Source organism: Fringilla coelebs (assembly GCF_963513975.1).
Source record: "Fringilla coelebs genome assembly, chromosome: 2".
Classification (NCBI taxonomy): Eukaryota; Metazoa; Chordata; class Aves; order Passeriformes; family Fringillidae; genus Fringilla; species Fringilla coelebs.
In genome coordinates, this window is record NC_140029.1 from 89,019,849 (window position 1) to 89,043,814 (window position 23,966).

General features: G+C 39.5%; 1 protein-coding gene across 1 annotated transcript; it reads right to left on the minus strand.

Moving 5' to 3' along the window:
- Positions 1 to 1,655: 1,655 nt before the first annotated feature.
- KEL (Kell metallo-endopeptidase (Kell blood group)) lies at positions 1,656 to 23,444 on the minus strand. The gene is made up of 18 exons (XM_084226478.1): positions 23,351 to 23,444; positions 18,150 to 18,291; positions 16,607 to 16,810; positions 15,893 to 16,017; positions 14,816 to 14,962; positions 14,525 to 14,587; positions 13,353 to 13,541; positions 12,834 to 12,979; positions 11,441 to 11,564; positions 10,840 to 10,950; positions 9,721 to 9,819; positions 9,128 to 9,205; positions 8,557 to 8,660; positions 7,587 to 7,697; positions 5,495 to 5,562; positions 5,101 to 5,258; positions 4,221 to 4,313; positions 1,656 to 3,045 (listed from the first exon to the last, which is right to left on the minus strand). Exons 1-18 carry the CDS (start codon positions 23,366 to 23,368, stop codon positions 2,869 to 2,871), a joined length of 2,157 nt encoding a protein of 718 aa, XP_084082604.1. The 5' UTR covers positions 23,369 to 23,444; the 3' UTR covers positions 1,656 to 2,868.
- Positions 23,445 to 23,966: the final 522 nt, after the last annotated feature.

The following is a 23,966-nucleotide window of genomic DNA, read 5'->3' on the forward strand; positions in this document are numbered from 1 at the left end:
TCTGAGACCCAGACCAGAGCTTACATGCAGCTCTGGGACCCATGGAATTCAGGTAAAGGCTCTAGTCAAGGCTTTTAAGGGCTACTACAGCCCACTTGTACAGTCATGGCCATGAAAAGAAAAGAATGTATCTGGGGTAACTTTGGTAATGGAAAATACAGGAAAGGAGAAAAACATGAGATGCAAAGTGGAGTGAGGAAAAAATGATTACTAAAAGAAAATATTTCAAAGTCAGAATCACAGAAACAAGAAAAGAACAAAAGAAACAGAGAGAGGAAAGAGGTACAAATGAAAAGCTGCTTGGGATGAAGGAGGAAATGGACATACAGTGAAGGTGAAGAGAATTTGAAAGTTTAGAAAGCAAGGAGAATAAAATAGGAGGGACTCAGAGGTAAAAAGCCTTCAAGTATGAAAGAAATGAACAAGAAGAAAGCTTATGTTGTTCCCTTTTCCCCTCATTTACAGCCTGGGGGGATATGGAGGAGTCATTTGTGGCCTCATCAACAGGGGAAGGAATGGAAGTGATCGATATGGTGGAGCCGGAGGGCTCAGATATACTGAACAATTCAGCGGTGAAGGATCTGCTCTTGGATCTGGCTCTTCTCCTCAGGATTGTTTTTTGGGTTTTTTTATGCATTAGCTAGAGCCTGGAATGATTTCTGTGATCATGAATGATGACAACTTGAACATCTACCTGTGTTTCATGATCACCTTCTGGAAAATACAGCTTTTCTTCACCAACCATCTCCCAGAACACTGAAGACAAGGGCAAGGACCCTGTGCACATACTGAAAGTGCTTTTTCCTTTCTTCTTTCTTGTTTCTTGAGATGCAAACAAACAAACAAAAAAATAATAAATTATCAGTAATTTTTTCTAAGCCAGCCTTCCCTTCTTGCGCTTGCCATATGTTCTTTGTGTAAAAACATCATAGCTAATAATAAGAATTCATTCAACTCACCAATTTCGCCAGTGACCCTGTCTTTTAAACAGAATATTATTAAATCCATAACATATATAGAAAGAACAAGAAAAAATAAAGCATATTCCAGGGAACTGTACCTCCCCATACACCTAACAAGATAGATACACGAAAAGATATACTCCTCAAAATGCATATTTTCAGTACCTTTACTTTTTTTAAACACAATAAAGACAGAAGCCAAGTAGACTCAGAACACTGATATAATGTCTATATTATACACTTAGTGTTGTGCAATGTTATTTGCTATTAGCACCTTAAAAAAAAACCTGTCTGGCCATGCTGCTAGGAGAAAATAATTGAATGAGTGAAGGGAAGGAAGAGTATACACTGTTTAACTGGTAATGATAAGTACAAGCCTACTTTTGTTATTTTTATGATGGTAAATAAATTATTTTTATTACTTGTGAAGTTTAACTAAGAGCATCAGACAAGTTGTGAACAATACAAATACAGAAAAAAGATAGAGGCCTGATGATAAAGAATTTGCAATCAAAGTTTTGGTTTTTTTTCAGAAGCAAACACTTTATTACTATTTTTGTTAGTTAATGAAAACAAAATCTCTGAACAGTCCATTCTTGGGAAACATTTTGCTGTATCTGTCAGTACTTGAAAAGGATTAACACAGTTATTTGTAAAATGCATACATTGATAAGGGATGTTTCCCCTTGCCATCATCTATTCCACAAACAATCCCTGGCAGCCAACATAATAAGTAAAATGAAAATGTTCCCATAAACAAGAACAGTTTGAAGAGTATGCAAAAGGTATAAGTATTTTGTATACTTATTAACATCAGTAAAGTTTAGAACATTGGTATAAATTTTCTAATTATGAGACCCTGAAATAGATGTAATTACATTGCTCTTAAGAATGTACTTTAGGCACTTCTGCTACCCCAAATCATGTTGTTTCTTACTCTGTTTTTGCTCTAAAGCAAATTAATACCTAAAATTCAATTTCAAGCAGAAAGTAAAACCCTGCATCAACTCTATGCCTCTGCTTGGATGGTAAATATTTACAAATGTAGGAAGAGAACCAGGTTCAGGATGCAGAGAGGCTCTTGGAATTCTACTTGTTCAACCTTCAGAAACTTTTAGAAACCTTTGTGACTCTCCCATACTGCATCCTCTACATTATCCTCAACCCTAGACACTTTAAAAAAGAGGATCTTGTGGGAAAAGAAAGATCATCTGTTCTTGGCTCCCCAATTACCTTCCCATTAATGGGGGAGCCTTCCTCTTTCCTCTTATGTCTGAGTTTTGCTGATGAAACAAAAACAGAGCAGAGAAGGCCTCCAGTAAACTTCATTATTAAGTCACTTACCTTTCAGCCTACAAGTTGTAGCCACTGAGTCTTTCCTAGCACCTGTCTCCATTTATTAGCAAAAGAAGAGAGGACTCTTCCCTCTCTTGTTACATCTGATTTGCACAGTAACCCATAGGATTTCCCCAAGAGCTATTGTAAGATATGAACAAGTCTTACAGCTCCTATTTATTGACTTGCCCTTTCTACAGGACTGTGGGGCTGCTGGAGCAGACTGGTAAATGCACTAAACAGAGCGACTACTAATGTTGCAGTCTTTCTGTTCACAACTCCTCACAAGCTGTTGCCTACTAGAAACTGGCCAGTCACCTTGCTGCCCTGGGACTTGTCACACATCTGGGACAGAGCACTGAGAGCCTTGGAGGAGATCCCTTCCTTGTGAGATCAGTTTAAGAATTTCCCTGCCATCAAATGCTGAGGAAAGGATAACAACAAAAGGAAGGCCAAGGAGTGAATAAGAGCACCATGTCCCCATAGAGGCCCTGAGAAGATGGTCATATTTTCATGTGTCAGGCCTTCCTCTCCCTGGGATCACATCTCTCTTCCTCCCCTTCCATGCAAGCTACCAGATGCGGCATTTGTTGTCTGGGTTCATTGGGGCTCCACTGGGACACTGGAAGCTCTTGGAAAAGTCCTGGCTATTGCTGACAGGCCCAGAGACACGAAGTGGCAAGGGACTATGTGGATCTGTGTTCAGGGAAGACTGGAGCTTCTCTGGATCCTGGTGTCCACACATTGCCTGAAGGGAAGCAAAATAGAAAAGTCTGTTTGGCTGAAAGTCCTCATGTGAGCAAGACTTAGGGCTCCTCATGCCTCTGCACCTGTCAGAGGGCACTGGAGAAAACAAGGAAATGTGCATACACGGCTGACAACAAGATTTTTTTTGGATTGTTTTCCCTTTCCTTAAACCTCTCTGTCCCCATTTCACTCTCTGACAATTTTTCTATACTGCACAGTCCAGAACACAGAAAATTTAGGACACCCTGGCTAGACTCATGCAACCTTGGACTCTATCTAAAAAAGTGCTAAAGATGTCTCAGTGCCTAGGTTCAGCTTCTCAAGTGAACTCATCAACAAAGGAGTGCACTTCCACACAATCCTATTACTACTCTAGAGACTTGGGGAGGATTATATGGCTTTACCGGCATTAAACTAGCAATCCAAGTCTTCATTCTCAGGATTTCAGTCATTTTTTATCAACAAATGACGCAGCTGCTATTTAGACTTTAAAAGACACAATAAGCTGTTTTTTTCATGCACTGCTCTGACTTAATAAACACACAAAATTTCTCCCTTCACACAATTACAGTGACTTATAAGGATGTGATTTTTTGAGCACAGAAATCCCACCATCTATCATGAGGAACCTGGCAGCACAGCTCTGCACAGCTGCACAATTTACTGCAGCTTCCCACAGAAACAGCAAACTATGGGTGCATGTACTTCTAGTTCTTTGTCTCTAAATAACATTTGAAACATTTTTTTTCACTATCAGTCAATCAGAGTGACGTGACATCCAGCTATGTACCATGACAGAGAAGTGAATGAAGGAAGAGAGGGACAGAAACAGGACTTTTACAGTTAAATTTCACTTTCCATGTGAAAGACTGCTCACAACAGCAAAAAAGTACTCAGAGGCTGGCAATGAAGCCTGCTTTCCCTGACACAGCTGTCTGCTACAACTTAATTTTGGTGGATTTCAGTGCTTTGTAAAACATATATTTGCAGACAGGCCTTTTGTTAACTTTGTAAATATGATTTTTAGCTTCTAAATAAGATTCTGGATCTCACAGAATCATTGGTTATTCTCAGTTCTGTGAAGAGAGGGGAAAGTGATTGAATATTGAGAAAGACAAACTGTAAGGGTGTGGAAGAAATGGAGAGTGAAAAAGACACATGACTAGAATTCATTACATGAGCAAAACTGAGGTAGAAAAGTTGATCGTGTGAAAGTCCAATCTTAGGTAAATCCTCTTCTTTGTGCTTTTTCAGCCAATTCTTATAGGCCTGTGGAGAGATAAAATGGATACTTATAAATCTTCCTTAGACAGTATGACAAGCTCATGTCTTCTGTCAATGAAATCTATCAATCCAATACATATTTAATAAATTAGCAAGTTTGTATCTCTCTCCTCATTCTGAGGCTCTCTGCTGCTGGCCATGCCCTTAATAAATCTAAAGTGGGAGAATACAACATAATTACTTTCCTTACCATTTCAGATGCTACTACACAGATACTAATACACACATTGTCATAGGATGTGTTAATTATACTATGAGAGAATGAAAATGATTTTCAAAAAAAATCACAAATATTTGACTATAAATTAAAGACTTTCTGCCTCCCAATGTTCTTCATGAAAGAATGTAACAAGTACTATTTTAGATCTAGGTATCTCACACCCCCCTCAGCAGTTAAACTCCCGAAGTACTGCTGAAAACATTGTTATGGAGTCATTTCACCATCACACAAAATTCTGTTTCATGTCTCAGCTTATTTCCTCAAAAATAACATAAGCATATATACAATAGCATGCGTTTGTATGCTTGATATAAGCAGGGAAGTAAAGGTGTGAAGGGGACAAGTTGTCTTGAATGGACATATTGAGACAATGAGCAAAGCTTTGTGAGGAACCTCTCTCTGGACTAACGGAGGACATGCTGGGCTCATGCTCCACTGGCACAGATGTGCAAGAAATCTGGAACTGGAGCAGGATGTGGGAGAGAGGAGCAGCAGGGCAATCTTGTGTGTTACGTTGTCAGACTGTGAGATTGCAGAAGGAAATCACAATACCTGGTAAGCAACAGCGAGCCCTCCAGTGTCAGCTGTATTCTCCAACAGTGTGAAGGTGCCATTGACATTAAAGCTGTAGCTTTCATACTGCTCAACCAAGCAGTCTATAGAGCTTTGTAGTGCACTCCTGTTGCATGCAGGACAGCCCTCAGGCAACACTGTGGGGGAAAAAAAGTCATAGAAGTAAAGCTATTTATGGCATTCACCTGCATTCCTCATACTACTCACTGATTATTCCTAGTAGCCAGCATGGAATGAAACATATTTTCCTTAAATTCATCTACCTTAATAATATATGTATATATTGATGTAAGGACTAGGATTTCAGATCCTTTAAGGGGAAGTACCAGTGGGACCTAAAAGAGTAAATGAAGACACCACAGCCAGTACCCACCATAACCATAGAATGAGTGAAGAATTTCATGTGCCATGAAGACCCCGATGGCTCCAAAATTCACAGCACTGAAAAATAAAGATGAAAAGAGTGCTTTTGGAGAGAAAAAGAGGGCAGAGGAGCATTCTTTATCGAGCACAACTGTGTGCTTCACAGGAGTGTTCTACTCTAGCACCACACAGAAACACTTCCTATGTATTGTCACTCAGGCATGCAGAAGTGCAAATACAAGTGCAAATTATCCTACCTATGCTTAAAATTTTACTGTGGGCTAATAGGCCATCATAACGATGAAGAGTCTATGATTGAGATTCTGTCTTTATTAGCTGTAATGACAGCTATTGTTGTTGTTGATATATGTCCTTATTGAACCTCTACTGTCTGAACTGCTGCACAAACAGCAGCTACAATGGTAACTATACAAAAGCAGGATGTTTGGAAAAGCAGTCCTGCAACTTTTGTCAAGTGAGATAGGATACATAAAACTGGCTAGGCAAATTAGTATCATGATGTTTTGACTACAGTTACTTTGGTCTAGCATTGGCAATCTTGCTACAAGCAAGTGGCTGTCCTAGAAACCTCCTAATGGAATTTCTATAGTTCTATGCAATGAATTTACCAATACTCTATCACAAGGTAGAGAACAGCCAAAATGCATTTCCATTATATGAAATTATGGACTCATTCTTTCTTCACATGTACTAACACTGCTGAAGCATGAAAGTTTTGCACTAGATCATTATTCCATCACTGGGAACTCAGTAGGAGCTCTATAGCTGATAATTTATAAATTTTACCCAGAGAAGCTGTGGATGCCCCTTGCTTGGAAGTGTTTAGGGCTAGGCTAGATGGAGCTCTGAGCAACCTGGTCTAGTGGAAGGTGTCCCTGCCCATGGCAGGGGGGTGGAATTAGACAATCTTTAAAGGTTCCTTCCATCCCAAACCTTTTTATGATTCTATAACAATTGTACTGCTTTGCTGAGATCTTATTTTAGAAATTATCCTCACAGTCACATGAATTGGCTTTTGCCAGTAAAGTTTAAACTCTAGAGCACCATTTGAGAAATTGCTATTGTACCAACTCACCAAAAGCTGATAAAGTTTTACTTATCAGTCTACTCAACTGAGGTGACAGTGAGAAAAATGTACTTTGCTAACACTGAATACAAAAAGAATAATAAGGCATAGATTCTTTTTCACTGAGAAAGAATACAGCGACAGCCCATGCCACTGGAAAAAGAAATTTCTTTTCAACTATTTCTTTTCTACTATTCTTTTGAGATGTCCTTTTCTTTATAGTATAATTAATTATTAAATACTGCAAGCACTAGAAGATCACCATTGAGAAAATAATTCGTTTTAACTGAAACATGTTTCTTTTGAACTTTAGCCTCTTGCCACAATGTAAGCTTATTTTTCAGTACCATGGTACTAGGACAAGTATCTATCTACTACAGGCAAAAAGGACATAGAATTATATGTTTACAGTCAACTGTTTGGAGTGCTTTTATTATCAGAAAAAATATTGCTTAAGAGATCTGTTCCATATGACGAAAGAACAGAACCAGAGGAGTTTGGTCTCGAGAAGTGTTGTTATTGCATGGGAAGACTCAGAGTTAAAAGTCTATTTGCTTAGTAGAAATGGTTTCTTTAAAAAAAAGAGAGAAGAACTGTGATACATTTGAAAAAGATTTCTGACAAGAAGTTGCTCTGTGAGGCTCCTATTTTCTCTGGGTTAGATTTCAGGAATCCTTGGAATTTAGAAAATGAGAGGCAAAGGTGGAATGTCTTCTTTACAGTTAACCTGCACGTGACTTCTGCCTCTTTGCCTCTTTGCTCTTTGCGTTAGTTCAGTTTCACCTAGATTCTGATTTTGCTTTAGCAGAGTCAATGATCACTCTCTCTCTCTCAGAATGCATCAAGCAGTATCCACCTGGCTTTAGAAAAAGCTGGGCTTCCCCCCTTTCCTGTGTCTTTCTGGGATGCGGTGAGAAAAAGAAATTAAGGACAGACCGCCTGCTAAGACTCCTCCTGGAAGCATGGTGCAGCCCAGGGACTACATTCAGCTTGCACCTCTGCAGCCCCTCCATACCTGGGAAACTCCATGTGGAAAAAAGGACTGCGGAACATTCCAGCTGGAAAGACCACCATGTGGTGGCTTATTGAATAGTATGAATGCACGCTCCAGGGGTGCACATGCCAGCTAGAAGCAAAATAAAAAGAGAAATTAGAGAATGTACTAACTCCTTATATCACACTTTGATCCTTTCATTCACTGAGCTTGCAAAAAAGCTCAACTGTTCACACAGCACCAGCAAATGATGAAATTCACATTCTCTAGAGTTTCAGGTGTTTGAAATAAATCTTCATTGTTTACAGATGGTCAGAACTAATAGCTTCGTTTTCATAGACATTCTCCCTCACAATTTCCCTATCAAGTAAATTAGGATTAGCAACCTCCTGTGAAGGCGTGCATAGAATACTCTGCAGGAGATGTAAGGCCCTAAGCCTGTCTGTCAGTGCTGCCTTCCTTCTGAAGCATCCTATGTCCTGCCTTTGAGGTGACTCCACCAGCATTCCTGTCATCACGGTGCATTGCTGTTGGCTTTGTTAAGAAGTCCAGGAGAATCAGCTATCCCCCTCAATTAAGGGTGCATGGTCAAAAAAGTGGGTTTTTTTTCAGAGGTCTGGTGCTCTCTTCACAATGATGGGTACTTAGGTAGCACTGCTTAGGCTCAATGAAGGACAGCCTGCCAGATTCAAGGTTTCTTTAAGGCAGGATGCAGCAATGCAGACTTGCAGCAACATTCAGAACTGGTGAAACCACTTTCAGAGGTATTGAAACCAGTTCTGCCCACTGGCTCCCACCTGCCCTTCCTCCTCTTGCACAGTAAAAGAGAGATTATAGACATACAGTTATCACAGCTCTGGGTGACCTGCTCTAACTAATCCTGCTTTGAGCAGGAGGATTGGACTAGGTGATCTCCACAGGTTCCTTCCAACCTCAGCTGGTTCATGAGTATGTGATTTTGTTATACTTTCCAGATCACTGTCTGACTTACTTTTTCTGTGGGTTATGCTGAAGGAGCTTCAGGTAGGAATTTTCCCGCAGTACTTTCAAGCAAGCCACCACATTGAGGAAAAAAGTGTCTTCATTTATCTCCAGCTGAGGGAAGAGACAGGGGATGTGACTGTCATAGGGCATAAGTGAGGAATGAATTGAACAATTGAGAAAAAGAAAAAATGAGAAAAAGAAAAGTCCCATGGATCAAAAAAGGGTTAATCAGAAGATAAACCAATGGGATACTTGTAGTTTTTTTCTCTCCCATTTCTAAAAACCAAGTTAAGATATGACAGGAATGTTATCTGAAGGCCAAATATATATATACAAATATATATATACAAACAGGTTAAAAATTACTTTTATCAGGCCAGTAGGTCTAAATAGGAAACAGTATAGGGAACAATATAGAAGCAACAGATAACTGTCCTGTGGTCCCATATGTTCCCAAAAAATGAACTATAGGAAATGCACTCCAGAGGTCATAGTCTCTTTTGTAAGCAGACAAGACAGCAGTTGATACAGGTAAACTGCCAATAACGAGGCAGGCATGTTTACATTATATAGCTCACTTTCTGGTATTCCAGGTTCACTTTGTCAGTCTGGAGTATGTGAGCTGGATAACCAATCTCCACTTGTAGTTTCGACACCTAAAATAATAACAAACAAACACAAAGAAACTTGATCAATAGGAGTCCTTTTAAAGTCCTTTAAAAGCTATTTCTAACCAATGTAAGCATGATCTGTGAGTCAGCCCTTCAAAAGGACAGCTACTTTGTTTCAAGAAGACTCTTGTCCTGCTGCTCTGCTTTCTCAACTCTACAACCTAAGGCCTAATGTTGTTCTATTCTTTTTCTTCGTATTGTCTTCTGCCATTCAGCTTTTTAGCTTTTAACCTTACTAGATGTATAAAATTTAATTATATCTCAAAAAAATTATTCAGAGTATTCATGGACAGACAATAAATGGAGCTACTCTATCAGCTTATGTACCTCTGCATGCTGGCACTTATAAAACCACCTTCAGTTTTTAGTATCAATAAGACATCTATTTTAGACTGTGTGCCTGTAGCAAGTAGCAATACATAAAGGTGTAGGTCTCCCATTCCTTCTCCAGAGGCTTCAGGGAAAGGAAGGCCTCAGTAATTTCTGCCTTCTGCACGCACCAAGGCTTTAGCGTTTTGGCGAGTCTGTTCATCCATCCACTCCACCTGATCCAGGCGGTCACAGAGGGCATCTTGGATCACAGAGAACATCTGCTCAGCCTGCCATGGAGAAAAGAAGGCATGGTCACAATTGAACAAAAACATTGCTCACTCTTAGCTACCATCTTCCCATGTTCTAGCAATTCAATCACAGAATAACTGGGGGAAAATTCCTTTTTTTTTTTTTTTTTTGTGTGTGTGTGATGAAAGAGATTTCATTTTCTACAGAGATTTAGCCTAAAGTTATCTGGCATCCAGTTTTTTCTCACAGGGCTCACCATTCTCTCCCACACACCTTTTCATCTGGCCTCTCACAGTAACCATGAGGGAGACAATTCCTTCTCATTTGATATTGAATAATTGCCTCACCTCTTGAGCAAAATGAAAATTCAGTATCCACAAATATTTCTTGCAGGTGTCTCCCTTTCCAAAATTATGGCAATCTGAGTCAACCCTTCTTGAAATTATGCTTTATTCATTAAAATATATGCTTCCCTACATGAAGTCTTGGTTTTCCAATTAGATTTTCTTGGTGTTATTTATTCTTGCCACCTTATAGACTTCAAACTCTGCTAAACCAGACGCTACACTAAGTTTCCTCAAAAAAAAAAAAAAAGGAACTCTGACCATCACAGGATGAAAAAAACAGGAAATCTTTTCCACACTGCAGGCAAGTATTCTTTTTACCATGGATCTACTCAGAATGTTTTCATATGATTGCTTAGTGTCTTTGCAACTGAAAATCTTATTGAGATATATCACATTGGTGATGAATACTGTTAATACTGTTATACAGAGATTGCATGCATTTGTATGCAGCTATTGGTGCTGCACAAACAACTTTTCTAACAGTTGAGACAAAGATAATAGCTGGTATTTAGCACTGACTATTCTAAAATGACACCAATGTCTTGTTCTGACATATTCCCAAAAAAGGAAGGGAAGTGCATAAGCAGAGGAACAAGAGGTAGGAAACCTACAGATGATTTTGCTGCCTTAATGTGGTCTTAAGGTGGTATGTCAAAAAAAGAAAGAGGTGAAGCTGAACTCTGTTTAGGGGTTAAGATGATGAATACCTACAAATTTCTTGGTCTGCTCAGGGAAAATTTCTTGCACAATCATCTTCCCTAGAACCGGCTCAAAGAAAGAGCTGGTATCAGTCAAGCACTTCCTCCAGCGCTCAGCTGGGATCTGTAGGAACATAGAAGTAGAGACATGTGAGAATGAGGACAAAGAACTAGGAAATCAGTAAAATTATATGTAGATGTGTGGACAGTAGCACTGTCTAAAATTGACAGCACTGAATAAGTTCTATTTAAGCTACCACAGTAAAAATTTCTAGTAAAACATTTATTTCCTTATGATTTACTCCACTTACTTTCCCTCAAGATGCAGATTTGTATATTAGCAGAGAAAAAGCCATAGAAGAAAGGTCACCATCTATATGTTTTTCCCTACTCCATGGTACAGTACACTCAGCTCTCTAAACTTCTGAGGGTCATATCTACTCACACATTTCTTTCGAGAAAAAAGAAGCTCTTAATGACCATGGGAGAGTAGTTTTTCTCCCCAGAGCTAAGAAACCCCATCCATCGAAAGTATCAAGAGAACATTCAGAAGGCATGAGCTAAAGTGTACAGCTGTTGGGGAGGCTGAAGAAACTGATAAAAGGCTCACTCACCATTCTAGACCCCATTTTTCCATAAAGGATCTTATACAGCTCCAGGCGTGCATCTTGGAATTGACTGTCAAGGGCTGGAGAGAGATTCCCAACCAGACAAACAATCATATAAATGTGAAGGACCCTGTAGAAAGAAGATTGAAGGCTGGTAACCATAAACACAGAAGCGAGGTAAGTGCCAGAGCAGTAAATTGAGGCAGAGAAATCCTAGGAACCTGAACAATGCCAACAAAGAACTCTGAATGGAATACACCTGGGGCTATCAAAAAGCGGTAATTGACATGAGTTGAATACAGAAACTCCCCAAAACACTGTGGAGACTTAAGTGGTAACTCCCTGCTGGGGCACAGGATTCTTTATGGGAAAGTTGGAGAAGGATACTTTTTAGGACTGGGTGAAACATATAGAATATTATGAGAAGTCTGTGGGATTATGTAAGATTTATGATAGCATGTTTACGGGAAGGACCAAAGGCAGGGAAAGGGAAGGACCATAGTGGACTGGGAGAATATATGTAGGAAAATGGGGAGGAAAGCCGATAAGAGGGAATAGTTGAGTGTAAACTTGGGCTTGCCAGGGTGTCTGCCTGACTGAGCCCTGCACATGGTAACCAGGATTTGTCCTCCTAACTTATTAAATGCTATCGTTAACTAACATTCTACTCAGTGTGTGTGAAGATGGAACTGAATTCTGGAGAGATGACAAGTCTGAGAGTTGACTACTGGAGGGACTTTAGATCCAGCTAGCTTCTGGAGAGACCAGCAGTCTAAGAGCTGGCTATTGGGAATACTAGTGGTTGAGAGCAGCTACTGAAGAGACCTGATAGTATAGGTGTGCTTGTAACAGGAAGACACCAGAGTACCAGCAACAAAAGTAGGGCTGCAAGACTCAGGGGATCATATATTCATGTGATATATCCAAGTGAACACCAGGAAATCCTGGCCAGCTTCTCGACAGAAGAAATAAATATCCAAGACCAGCTCCTGGAGTGAGCCACATCATATGTGCGAACACACATATTTCACTAGTACTGACCAATCCCAATCAGCTAGAACTGAGGAATAGAATCAGTCTGTGTTGATGTTGGTATGAGTGCTATGGGTGGATGGGTGCCAGTCAAGACACTGTGTTCCCTCTCTGTGTGACACATAAATATATTATTTTAGATGTGTGTCCATACGTGGTGCATGCATATGCAAACGTATTGGGAATATATACTAAACCATAGCACTGGCCAAACCTGTGGATATAAAGCCACAGCAGTCTTGCAATTGTTAGACTACTGGATTGAGCAGCCTTTAACACAGCAGCCTCTAATCTATTAAACTTATGGTGTTTGAAGAAAATATTTCTTGGGGCATGAACAACTGCAACCATAGATATTGACTCCTACCTTCCCTTGTGCCATTTCTCGATGAGCTGTGACATGTTGCTTAAATAATCCATGTCATGCACTGCAATTGGCTGAGAGAGGTTCATTGGTGCAGGATGGAAGACAGCCTTGAGACATGCCAACCAGTCAATAGCAGGTGCCTTTTCCTGCAAGTAAGCAAAGCTTACATTAGAACTATGAATCTAAACTGTCTCATAAGAAATAATAGGATAGTCTTCCCAATGTTAAGAGATGCTTTCCACAAGTTAAATTGTTTTTATAATGTGCATCTTGAAGAGGAGAACTGACTTTTTTCAAGGGAATTAGCACTGGGGAGGGGGGAGTTGTGGGCCTGAAAAAACTCTGTCCATAAAAGACCATAAGTCACTGGGTTATTTAAAGCTCAGCAGGCTCCAAGTGTAATTTGCAAGACAATGGCATTTAAACACAGCATCTCATATCTCTTTTGATCTGGATCTTCAGAATGAAGTCATGAAAGTCACATGTAACTGTGTTGCTCAAGCTTTAAGGCACAGATACCTGTAGCTCCCTAATGGTGGTTTGAAAGAACAGCATCCCCCTCTGCTGTCTTTTCTGCAGTGGAGTGACAAATCGCTGGAGGTTAGAGATGAAGGACAAGGTCAGGGAAAAGGAGTCAGGGGGACCATCCTCTGTCCTTCCAAGTAGGACCCCCAATTTCTTCAAATACGAAAGATACACACGGAGAACCTGCAATACAGAGCATATCTTCAATGGAAGATACATGACCAAAAATTAGTCATTCCATCCATCCATCCATCCATCCAACCATCCATCCATCCACCCACCCATCCATCTTGACCTTATAAACTTCAGTCTTTCAAAACTACTGCAGACCCACCCCCTCCCTAAAACTGCCTTCTTGCTGCAACATCCTTATGTAATTGTTCATGTGGAATACGCTTTGCCAAGTACAGCTCCTCTCTCAGTGAAGAGAGTGAATTCCCCAATGATTCTTTTTCTCACAGTTCACAATTACTTCAAATACTAGAATAACTTTAGAGATGTAGGCCTGCCATCTCTGGAATCAGAGGAGAGAAATTCAATGATATAATGAGCCAGTATTTTAATGGACAGAAAATGTCAACTTCTTGTTTCTATTTTCAAAAAGTTTCAGATGAATGGTTATGATGGCTCAGGAGTTTTTGTGAGGAATTTTCTGAAAGGCTCAGATTGAGAAACTGACATAACTCAGCTTTTATGAAGTTCAGAAATGACAAATTCATTTTGTTACAATGTCCCAAGGTCGCAGAACTTGTTCCCCCAAAATATGTTCAAACACTTCAAAATAAGCTGGAAAATGATAGCTATCCCTCCCTGCAATACACAAAATTTTTAAAGCCTTATTTTGGACAAAAACATTTTTAAAAAAACACTAATTCTAGGCAAAACCTAAAAGGAAGCCCAGGTTCAGACTACTTAACAAATAGAAATTAAAATTGTAATTAAAACATTCTAAATTAGAAGTTTTAAACCTGGCAGCTAAAATGGGTTACATTTTACAATCTATCCTTTGGAAAAGTGGAGTTTTTTAAAGAATTCTTTCTGGAGGCATTTTCAGAGGTCACTGACCGTAACCCATGGAAACAGACCACTCTGAACCAGGAGGCAATTCAAGGAGATCCCTACATCAAATAGCTATTTTTACCTTTCTTCAGCCTCTGATATGTTACCTCAAGATAATTTTTCTCTTTGAATTCACTCTCAAGTGGAATATCAAACTCAGGATGGTCAATCTGCAAAAAGGAGTAAAGAAAAAACTTATTATTTTCAGAAATGCAAATGTGAGGATATTTTGGTATTTTCTGTATCATGGAATTTGAAATGCTATTAACTTGCTTTTACTTTCAGAAAATGTTTGCTCAGTTCTTCAGAGAAGGACACAGGCTTAACTTGAGCAAATCTTGGTCTGACTTTTTATTCGCAGTGCTTCCTTGATAATGCTCTTTCTTTAGCACACTCACCTGAATAATATTGGTCTTGGGGTCAAAAGGAGTAGGTCCCACATGAACTCTAAAAAATGGAAAGGTGCTGTATCTGCTCATGAGAATCTGAAGAGTTTCATTAAAATCTTTTGTTTCCCCCACACCTGTGTTATGCCATCCACCAACCTAGAAAAAGACAGAAATGCTGCAAGTGAGAAAAACTGGTTGGATCTATACCTACAATTTTTTTTTCTTTTACACCTATAAGCTCAGTCATTTTGATAACTGAGAAGCAACAGAGCAAAAAGCACCAGGGGAAACTCGTGAAGTGTTCTACGTACCCTGTTGGCTTTAAAATGATCTGACACTTTCCCCTAAGCAAAGCAATGAACCGCAAAATGACAAGGAAAAGGAATTGTAATTAGCAACAGAGTAAGGTGTGCCGGAAAAAATGCTGGATAAGCAGGAGACAGGAAATAGGTCTCATTTTTCTGAAGCCATCCCGAAGGACAAACAGGGATCAGTGATTACAGGTCCCAACTCCCTGACAAGCAGATTCACAGGGCCTGTAGTCACTGTTCCTTTTGCTGGAAGGTTCTGCATCCTCTTTTGACACAGGGCATAAATGCTCTTTGCTGGAAGGAAGATGTCCAGCCCTTCCTGGCACCAAGAGGACTCTCCCAGAATGGAAAGAGAAGGATTTTCTCCTTTAAACAAGCTCTCCTGGCAGCCTTGAGTACTGAATGATCATCTCATTTTAGACACAAAAATTTCACCCATTTGCAAGATGCTCCCCAATCTGTGAGTCAGATCCTACTGAACCAAACTTCTGAGATTAAACATGACCCCTCTCTGTAGATTTGGGTTTTTTTACCATTCTTCAGTAATATATAAGCTTATGAGGAGAGATTCAGGTACCCAATGTCAGAAAATCAGTTCTTAAAACAGCATTTAAAGCTAGAAGATTTATCACTTGGAAGTTGTGCTGTGAACCATGACTAGGGTCAGATTCTATGAAAGTTACATCATGCAGGACTACATGACCACACCTGCCCACTTTCCTTCTCCCTGCAGGAATTCTCTTCCTGAGGGAGAGGAAACAGCACAAACATTCACCTCATTTAGGAGGTCCTTCAATGGCTGAGCTCCTTGGGATTCTATTCGTTCAGTATCCATGCAGGAACGATAAAATCGTATTGCTTTCTCCTTGGCTGAGCCTCTTATCCCAAACTGTGGACTTTCTAAAGAAAAAAGTAGATTTAAAATTTTAAAAAGCAATTTAAAAAGAAGTTGGGACAGTATTAGAGCACAGAACAGTTTTAAGAAAATACTGTACTTTGATCCAGAACATTTTAACAAATACATCCCCATTTCCCACAGTGACCCAAAGCAAGGGACCTTCTAGCACCATGACTCTTCCTGAGGCCAAATATGTCAGGGTTTTTGCATGGAAACAGGAGCACAACAGGAAGTTGGTGCATATCTAGGCTTCAGTCCCCCATGGAGACAGGACACATCACCAGAATGCACATTCAGACTAGCTCAGCAACAATGGCCTACTTTGACAAAGTAACAGGAAAATGGTTTGGGTTGCTGTCAGAATTTAAAGCATGACTTTCATCTGTTACACTTGGCAAGAGGAACTAAAATGTTTAAAATGCAGCTACTGTAACATGACATGCTCAAAAAACAAATCTGTACCTGTAATGATAGAAGAACGAAGAGAGGGGACTCAGTCCCTGTTAGGAATGATTGTGCTCTCAGTCACTACTATTGTCAGACCTGACCGAGGCAGATGCCGAAGGTAACACACCAATCATCTGACCCTACCTAAAAGCCTTTTCAGGATCAACAGGTTTTCTTCCAACAACACATCAAATACATTTAGTGATTCTTCTCTGGTTCTACTTGACTGTTTGCCTTCCCATCTGCCACAGGCATATTTGTAGAAGTTCTCACAGGGGTTAACAGTATCATTCCTAGAATTCAGAAGTCGTTCCAACAGAGCAGGATCTGACTCAGCATCACAGGATCCTGAAGAGGAAGTAAATAAGAGAGAACTGAGAAGTAACAGCAGAGAGTGAGAACAACTCCAAACAAAAATCTTTTAGGGGGCATTTACCCCAAAAGATGTATTTTTGGTACAAGCTCCTTTGCATGCAGTGTTGCTTTCTTTGTAAGGTATTGCTGAATGTGGAGGAAGTGTGTTCTCTCTTTGACATCCCAGAAAGATTGTCCTCTGTTTGTACTATCTAGGCAGCCACAGGTGGGATTATTCTGCCTTCTCAATGTCTTTCCTCTGAATCAGCCAAATTTGACCACATGATAAACAAGAAGCAAATGATGGTGTCAATACATGATGCAAGAGAAGGACATAGCACAGAGAAAGAAATGAGATAAGATTAAAACATGGTTTTTTTCAAGCATGGGAAACATTTTTCAGCATGACATTTGTCAAAAGAGGACAAGAATATTTCTAGAATATCTTGCTTTGATCTATAATTTTCTTTTTCTAAACTGCTTCAAATTGCCAGGACTACATTGTCATTTTAGTTTAGTGTCTTATATCAACATCAGATCAGATCAATTATTTATTGAAATAATCCACCTGTAAATCAAGGTAAGCCTTCCCATACTATGGTTTCAAAGTTGACATGGAAGACGGCAGGCAGAGTAGAAAAGGACTAGATCTAAACAGATTTTCCTTGGTCTCTGCAGTCTCTAACATATAACAAGAGCTAAAGAAAAAAGCTAGGTAAAGTCTCAACAGTGCTTATTTTGGGGCAGGGAATGTCTGTATCCACCAATATAAATGCACCTTCTGTATTGAGCTTTCTATATTCAGAGATATTCACATAGACCATTCTGCAGATAGTTCTTTAGCAAATTTGGAAGGAAAATTAATGTTTCTGGTCTATACTCACAGCTTCTCCATTAGCAAGAAACTCTGACTTTTGCTTTTACTCTATGACTGCACTGATCTGTGCTAGGAAACGAGGACTAGACTTAAGTGAGATAGAAAGGCAAAAGAGAAGCTCCAAGTCTCAGATTCAGTTCAGTTTCTTGACTACAGAGAGAGCAGAACAGATGGATGAGGCGCAATAGAATATAATGCCGTTCTCCCTCAAAACTGGGCTCAGGCATATTAAATAGCAGGCAGAGGAGGACAAATGTGGAGGATCTCTTCCCACTGTCACTCAAGGAAGAGGTAGAAAAATGTTTGACAAAAGGTTCTATGATTCCTGGAGATTCTGAAAGTCTGGTTCTTAATACTGATGTTAAGCGCAAAACACAGTGGAGGCAAGTAAGAGATAAAGGGATCTTAAAAATGGGGTGGATGAGGAAGAATGGAAAAGGATATCTCATATTATACCTAGAGCACAAGTCATCACGAGGTAGGTGATAAGCAATGTAAAGCCAAGGAGAGTACTGAGAAGAAGCACACACAGAAGTAGGCTTTTCCCCTGAAGGCATCGTTCTTTCTTTGCACCTGTTCTCAGCTCCTGGTCACAGGTCTGAAGAGACAGAAAAAAATCAAGAAAGAAAAATTCATATTAAGGTTAGCACTAATAACATACTCCATCTCCCACCTAATCTACTAGAAAATCATTCACAGGACTAGTGCTGGAATACCAATAGTTATCCAAGTCATCTACGTGCCTATACTCCCATGGGCTTTCTCACTTTCTTCATTTCCCTGTTTATTCAAGCTATAACTGCTGCACAGTTTTATGAATTACTCATTGAAAATCCAGCTTTCTATGAGGAGAGTTGTCCCTCCATGTTCATTCTGGTTTATGGAATCACCTTGCATATACTTCCTGAAGGTATCAAAGCCTTTTTGAGTCTATAAAGCTAATAATAGGATAGCTAGGACTGGTGGTTTTTTATTCTGCCAGAGTATGGCAATCTGAGCACTATTTCAGATCTCTCCTCAAGAAATAAAGTACTGCATCCGAAGCCCTCTAGTCCAATTCAAGTGAGAGAAAAGATTTGTTCTATTCTATAAATTGAAGTAAGCTAAATTGCTGGGAAGATCTTATATAGAGACAGGTTTTATGTGACTTAAATTTAGTTTTCTTCATAATCTAGATGTGTCTTTTTTGTCTGTGGAACAGGCTAGGGACCTAATGAGTACACCTTCTGTTTTAGATATCTGTTTTAGGATTAGCTGAAGCATTGTCCAGAGTTATTTGTCCTTTTCTCTGTTGGCTGCAAAGGAAGCTAGATGACTATCATAAGATACACCCCTAACATCTACCTGGATATAGTTAGATAATATGACCTTTTCTGTCCTTCTGCATACTTTGATGTACATAAGACTGGAGAACAGCAGTTTATGCAAGAACAGACACCGGAATGCATTCTGGTGATATAAAAGGAAAGGGAAAGAACTGAAAAAAAAATGAAAAGTGAAAGACTGTATAGGAGCATACAGTGATAAAAGGGAGGCAGAAGAGGGAAAAAAGCCAGAAGATAATGGAAAACCTCAGCTGTAGCAAAGGAGAAAATATCACAGCTGTGAAAGCTGATGGAAGTGCTATTGGGAGAGTCCTATATGTCACTGTCAGGGCCTGGCCTGTACTGTCCCCACAGGCTCAAGTTTAGCTACCTGTTGTATCCTGATTTTTTGATAAAAGAAATCTGTTTGAGGAACCTTATCAGGCCTTGGAAGTCTTTGAGGAAAGGCAAGAAGCAGCCTTAGTGCATATGTCCACTTCTTCACTTGGCCGTCTGCAGCTCTCCTGTGCAGTCTCCATCTGAGCTCTGCTGCAATGGCAGCCATGCCTTTGTCTGGACAGGCATCCCATCAATCTGGATCCTAACCATCACCTACAGACTTCATTCTGCAGGTTTGCCCTTGGACCTGTCTCCTCACAAGGGACTTGCCTGGCAATCTACACTCTTGGTTGACCTGAGCACTGTCACCAGCCCCACCTTACACCCCTCATGCCCATACTGAGGGGTGCACCCCTTGCTTTTTAAGTCATTGCTTCTTGCCTGCCTTGTCATGACTCTCAGGTTTCAGATGTCACCTCTCTTCTGCCTTTGCTGCTCCCTTACATGCAGCAGCTAAACTGCATTTGTCACCACTCTCGGGATCTATGTTCTTTGCCACAAAACCAGGAAACATGGATCTTGACAAAAATCACAAGAAATGGAGCAAAATCTTACAAGAATGTAAGTATGTCACAGTACTTGCCCCTTCACCTAAGGGAACATTAATGAAATGAATGAGTCTGCTGTTAATCATCTAGACTAATATACTATTTATGACTTCAGCACAAAAACATTAATGGAAGGGAAAACAAAAATAAGCAATAGAAAAACAGACCTCATAATTTTATAATCTTTCAAATGCGAATTTTATCCAATCTTGAATAAAAGCCTCTCAAAGGCTTACTCAGCTCCTGAAAATTACTAACAAGAGTTGAGTGCCTAATGCTTTTCTCCTTTTAAATCCTATTCTCCTGACTTCTTCAGGAAAGATACAGAATAACCAAATGTAGAGCAAGTACATACAAGTGACATTAGAAGTTGCTAGATATGGAACATGATCATACTGGCAAAGTACAATGTACAAATTACAAAGGAGGAAATCCAAATTCCTTTCATAAGTCCCTGTAGCAAAACACTTGTTTTACTCCTGGAGTAAGAGAGTAAGTGTCCCAACAGTATGGCAGGGAAATGAGTGAAAGAAAACATTTTAGCTGATAAAGGAAATAGGAAAACTCTTCTTTGGCATGCAAGCCTTCATCTTTCACCATTTAGGAAATAGTAAATGATTTACATTCACAGTTCTCCTGACTTCTCTGCTGCAATAACCTTCTTGTTTTTAACATAGAAAATCTGGCCTATTCCTACAATGAAATAGTAACAATTTTGCAATTATTTGGCTTCATGTTATCAGAAGACATCTGTTTCTCTCTTTTGAGTCACAAACGGCATGACTGTGGAGATACTTACAAGAAACTGGTATTTCAAGACTGTCTGTTGAATTTCTTATGAATTTTTGGTTAATGGCCTGTTTCGGGCCTATGGATGATGTTTATTTTGAAATGCAAAATGCATCAAATAACGGAGTTTCAAAAATCTCTAAGAGAAACAGCACTGCCCCCCTCAAATCTCCATTGTGAAACAACTAGAGAAGTACCTGGCTGAGAGCAGCATGCCCAAAATAATAACATAGCACAAAAAAATGACAGGGGAGTGGAAATTGGTTGTAGACCTCTACAGAGAAACTGGATTATGGTCTGTGTTATGTGAACCATAAGCATAAAAATTGTTCTTGAAACACTTCACCTTCCATAATAAATGCCTTTCTAATCTTGCCTCTGTAACTGGAGTGGGATTTGAAAGAAATTGTGGACCTACATAAACAGAGAAAAAAGAGGAGGGCAGTCATATTTAGGCCTCCTTTATGTCTTTTCCATGACAACAGATTAAACAAATCTAGACAAATTCCTGCTTTTTCAGTACTCTTAGATACTGACCAGAGCAAAATCCCTGTCAGATTCTTGATCTAGAATGAATTTCACTTTTATGCCACAATGGATTAAGTGGTTCACAGGCACTAAAATACAGAGCCCTTCCTAAGCCAGTGATTCTTGGCCAAGGCAGAGGTGTGGATTTAACTAGATGGACTCAGAGGTGGCATACCAACACTTCCAGGGCACAGGATACAGGAACATTACATAGCTTACAGGAAGCAGCAGCACTTTATTGTGGTTTGTTTTGAGACCTGGTTGCTTCATCCAGCATGCTCCATAAAAAGATACAAGTAAACGGTTTGAACAAGCCAGTGGAAAAGGATAAAAAGACTTCAACCTCGGACAGGGTTTTTCCTTATAGGCCTCACTTATGGGTGAGAAGAATAATCAGTAGCATAAAGATGAATGCAATTTCCACTACAGTTCCAGTCCTTTCAAATTTTTAAACATGTGCAAATGCTCTAATTTAAATGTCTTCACTATAGCTAAGTGAGAACAAATGGCTGTAAAATCAGTAAAAGATGAATTCTAATAGCTATAAATTATAAAAATTTATGACTTTAAATTAATGTACTATGTGTATCATCTGACTCAAACATAAGTATGACTTGGAATAGCATGACAAATACTGTTATCACTAAAGCAAGAACAGTTTGAAACAACTAAATCAGCTAAAGAATTTGATTTTCCTTGAGCATCTCCTTCTTTCTGTTTGTGAGCTGTTCCTGAATTCTGAAGGGAGGTTGAAGTTACTCTGCCTAATTCTTTCTCACCTTGCATTTTCACAGTTTAGTGCTATTACAGAAAAATAAGCATCTAGCTTTCATGAAAATAAAGTAAATTTTTAAAAAGAGATCAAAGGAAGAGAGATCTGAAGTTGTTTTTCATAACTATTTACCAGATAATGTAGTGGTATTGTTTTTCAGCCAGTAGATTATTCATGAATTACTGACTTTGGCTGTTACCCAAATCATGTTTATCACATTACTCACATGGATGGCATATTTTCAGACTAATACCCCAATATCACATAAACCTTCATTTTCTTAAATGTATCTTTTTTCAGCAAATTATTTAGGCACATAAATTGAGCCCGTTAAATACCATTTGAGAAATATTTTAGCCTGTGTTTTAAAGAGAGTACCTGCTCACATGAAACATGAAACAAAAAGGTTGCTGAATTGTATCCTGGAGTACTAAAATTGTAAAGCAAAACCATGGCCAGCAACTAAAATTATGATTATGGTTTGATCTTCATCACACAAAAATTTGGGAAGGGATATGCAAAACAAACATCTCTGCAAATTCTTCAACTATAAAAATGCAGACAAGATAAATATAAGTGACTGTTTGCGTTACAGCCACGGCCACACTGAACAGATCTCAGTGTAAGAACACATGCACATTTCAGTGTTTGTATTATTTAGTAACACAGAACACTTAATTTATCTCTGTTGCCCTTGAATGTTTAGTACTTTTTTAGCAACCTTGAACTAACAGTTCAGTTCAGTGCAATTTGTCTGTAAATATGCAATTAAGACTTTGCTAGCTATTTATATAAGACATCAAAGCAGAAAAAGGACACCACAGTACATGGGAAGCAATTAGGCTCACCATGTCATTCTCACATTCCAAAGACTATGGCTTGCTTATCCACAACTATTTGTAGGGGGGAAACAGCACATTTCTGTGTAAGTATTTTCTTATAAAACCTTGCTGAAAAAAACAGAGATAGAATAAAATATGTCATTATTATTTTTATAATTATTATTGTTGTTGTTATCATTATTACTACTAATAGTTTTACTATTACTATTATTACTTGTTGGTCAGTGCTTCAAACAGTTTTCAGAATGGCCATTAGGTTGACTAACAGGAAGGGCAAGAACCCTTAAATCACCACACCATATCCCAAATCATTAATTCCAAGACCTGGACAAGACCTTTCTGGATACAAACTGTCAAAAACTCAACTACCTCGGTCCCCCAATGCAATAAGCAGTGTAGCTTTGAAAGGGGAAGGAAAAGAGAAGTGTACAATAAAGGTCCCTCAGCAGATAACAAGGCAGACCCATTTCCTTACCTGTGGAACAGTGCTCATGCTTGTCACCGAGCAGCCTTTGCTCCTGCAGCTACCACAGTTGTGAACTCTGTTTACTTGGTTGCTATCAGTCTCCTGTGCCCACACACTCTGCTGAGTTCAGAGACAATCTCTTCTTCCCAGCTTGGCTGTTTGCTGTGGGGAGGAGAAGTGAGAGGAAAAGCTCAGAGACAAACACCCTTAGAGAAAATGGGAGGGAGGGACATGGTGTTCCTGCAACTCTCCACCCACCGTCTTAACACCTCTACTTCCCATAAAAGGATTTTTTCCGCCGTTCTGTGTCTCGGTGACCCACCTGCCTTTCTGTCTCTTGGAGCTCCAACGAAATCTTTTTGAACAGAAGTATGTGATTCTCTATCTCTCTCAGCCTCCTCTCAGCTATTCGCTGTTTCTTTTCTCTCCAGCAGCCTCACTATCCTGCCCACCCAACAAGCCTGTTTTGGTCTGATATTCTCCCTGCCACTAGCCTGTTTCAACCTGCTGTTGCCTTGGGGCCCGCAGGCTTCTGCCTATTGCTAGATAGTGTGGGCTAGGGATCCTAGTGCTCCTCCTCCCACGAGGAAAAGCCAAGGTGCTGACTTGCTTCTTGCTCTCGCTC

Bases quoted from the DNA above. Each gene is read 5' to 3' on its own strand.
- KEL (XM_084226478.1), bottom strand. The intron at 11,565-12,833 runs GTAGGAGTCAAT...TTCTTTCTACAG, and splicing joins GAGAAATGGCACAAGGGAAG to GGTCCTTCACATTTATATGA. The intron at 7,698-8,556 runs GTAAGTCAGACA...TTTTGCTTCTAG, and splicing joins CAGCATAACCCACAGAAAAA to CTGGCATGTGCACCCCTGGA.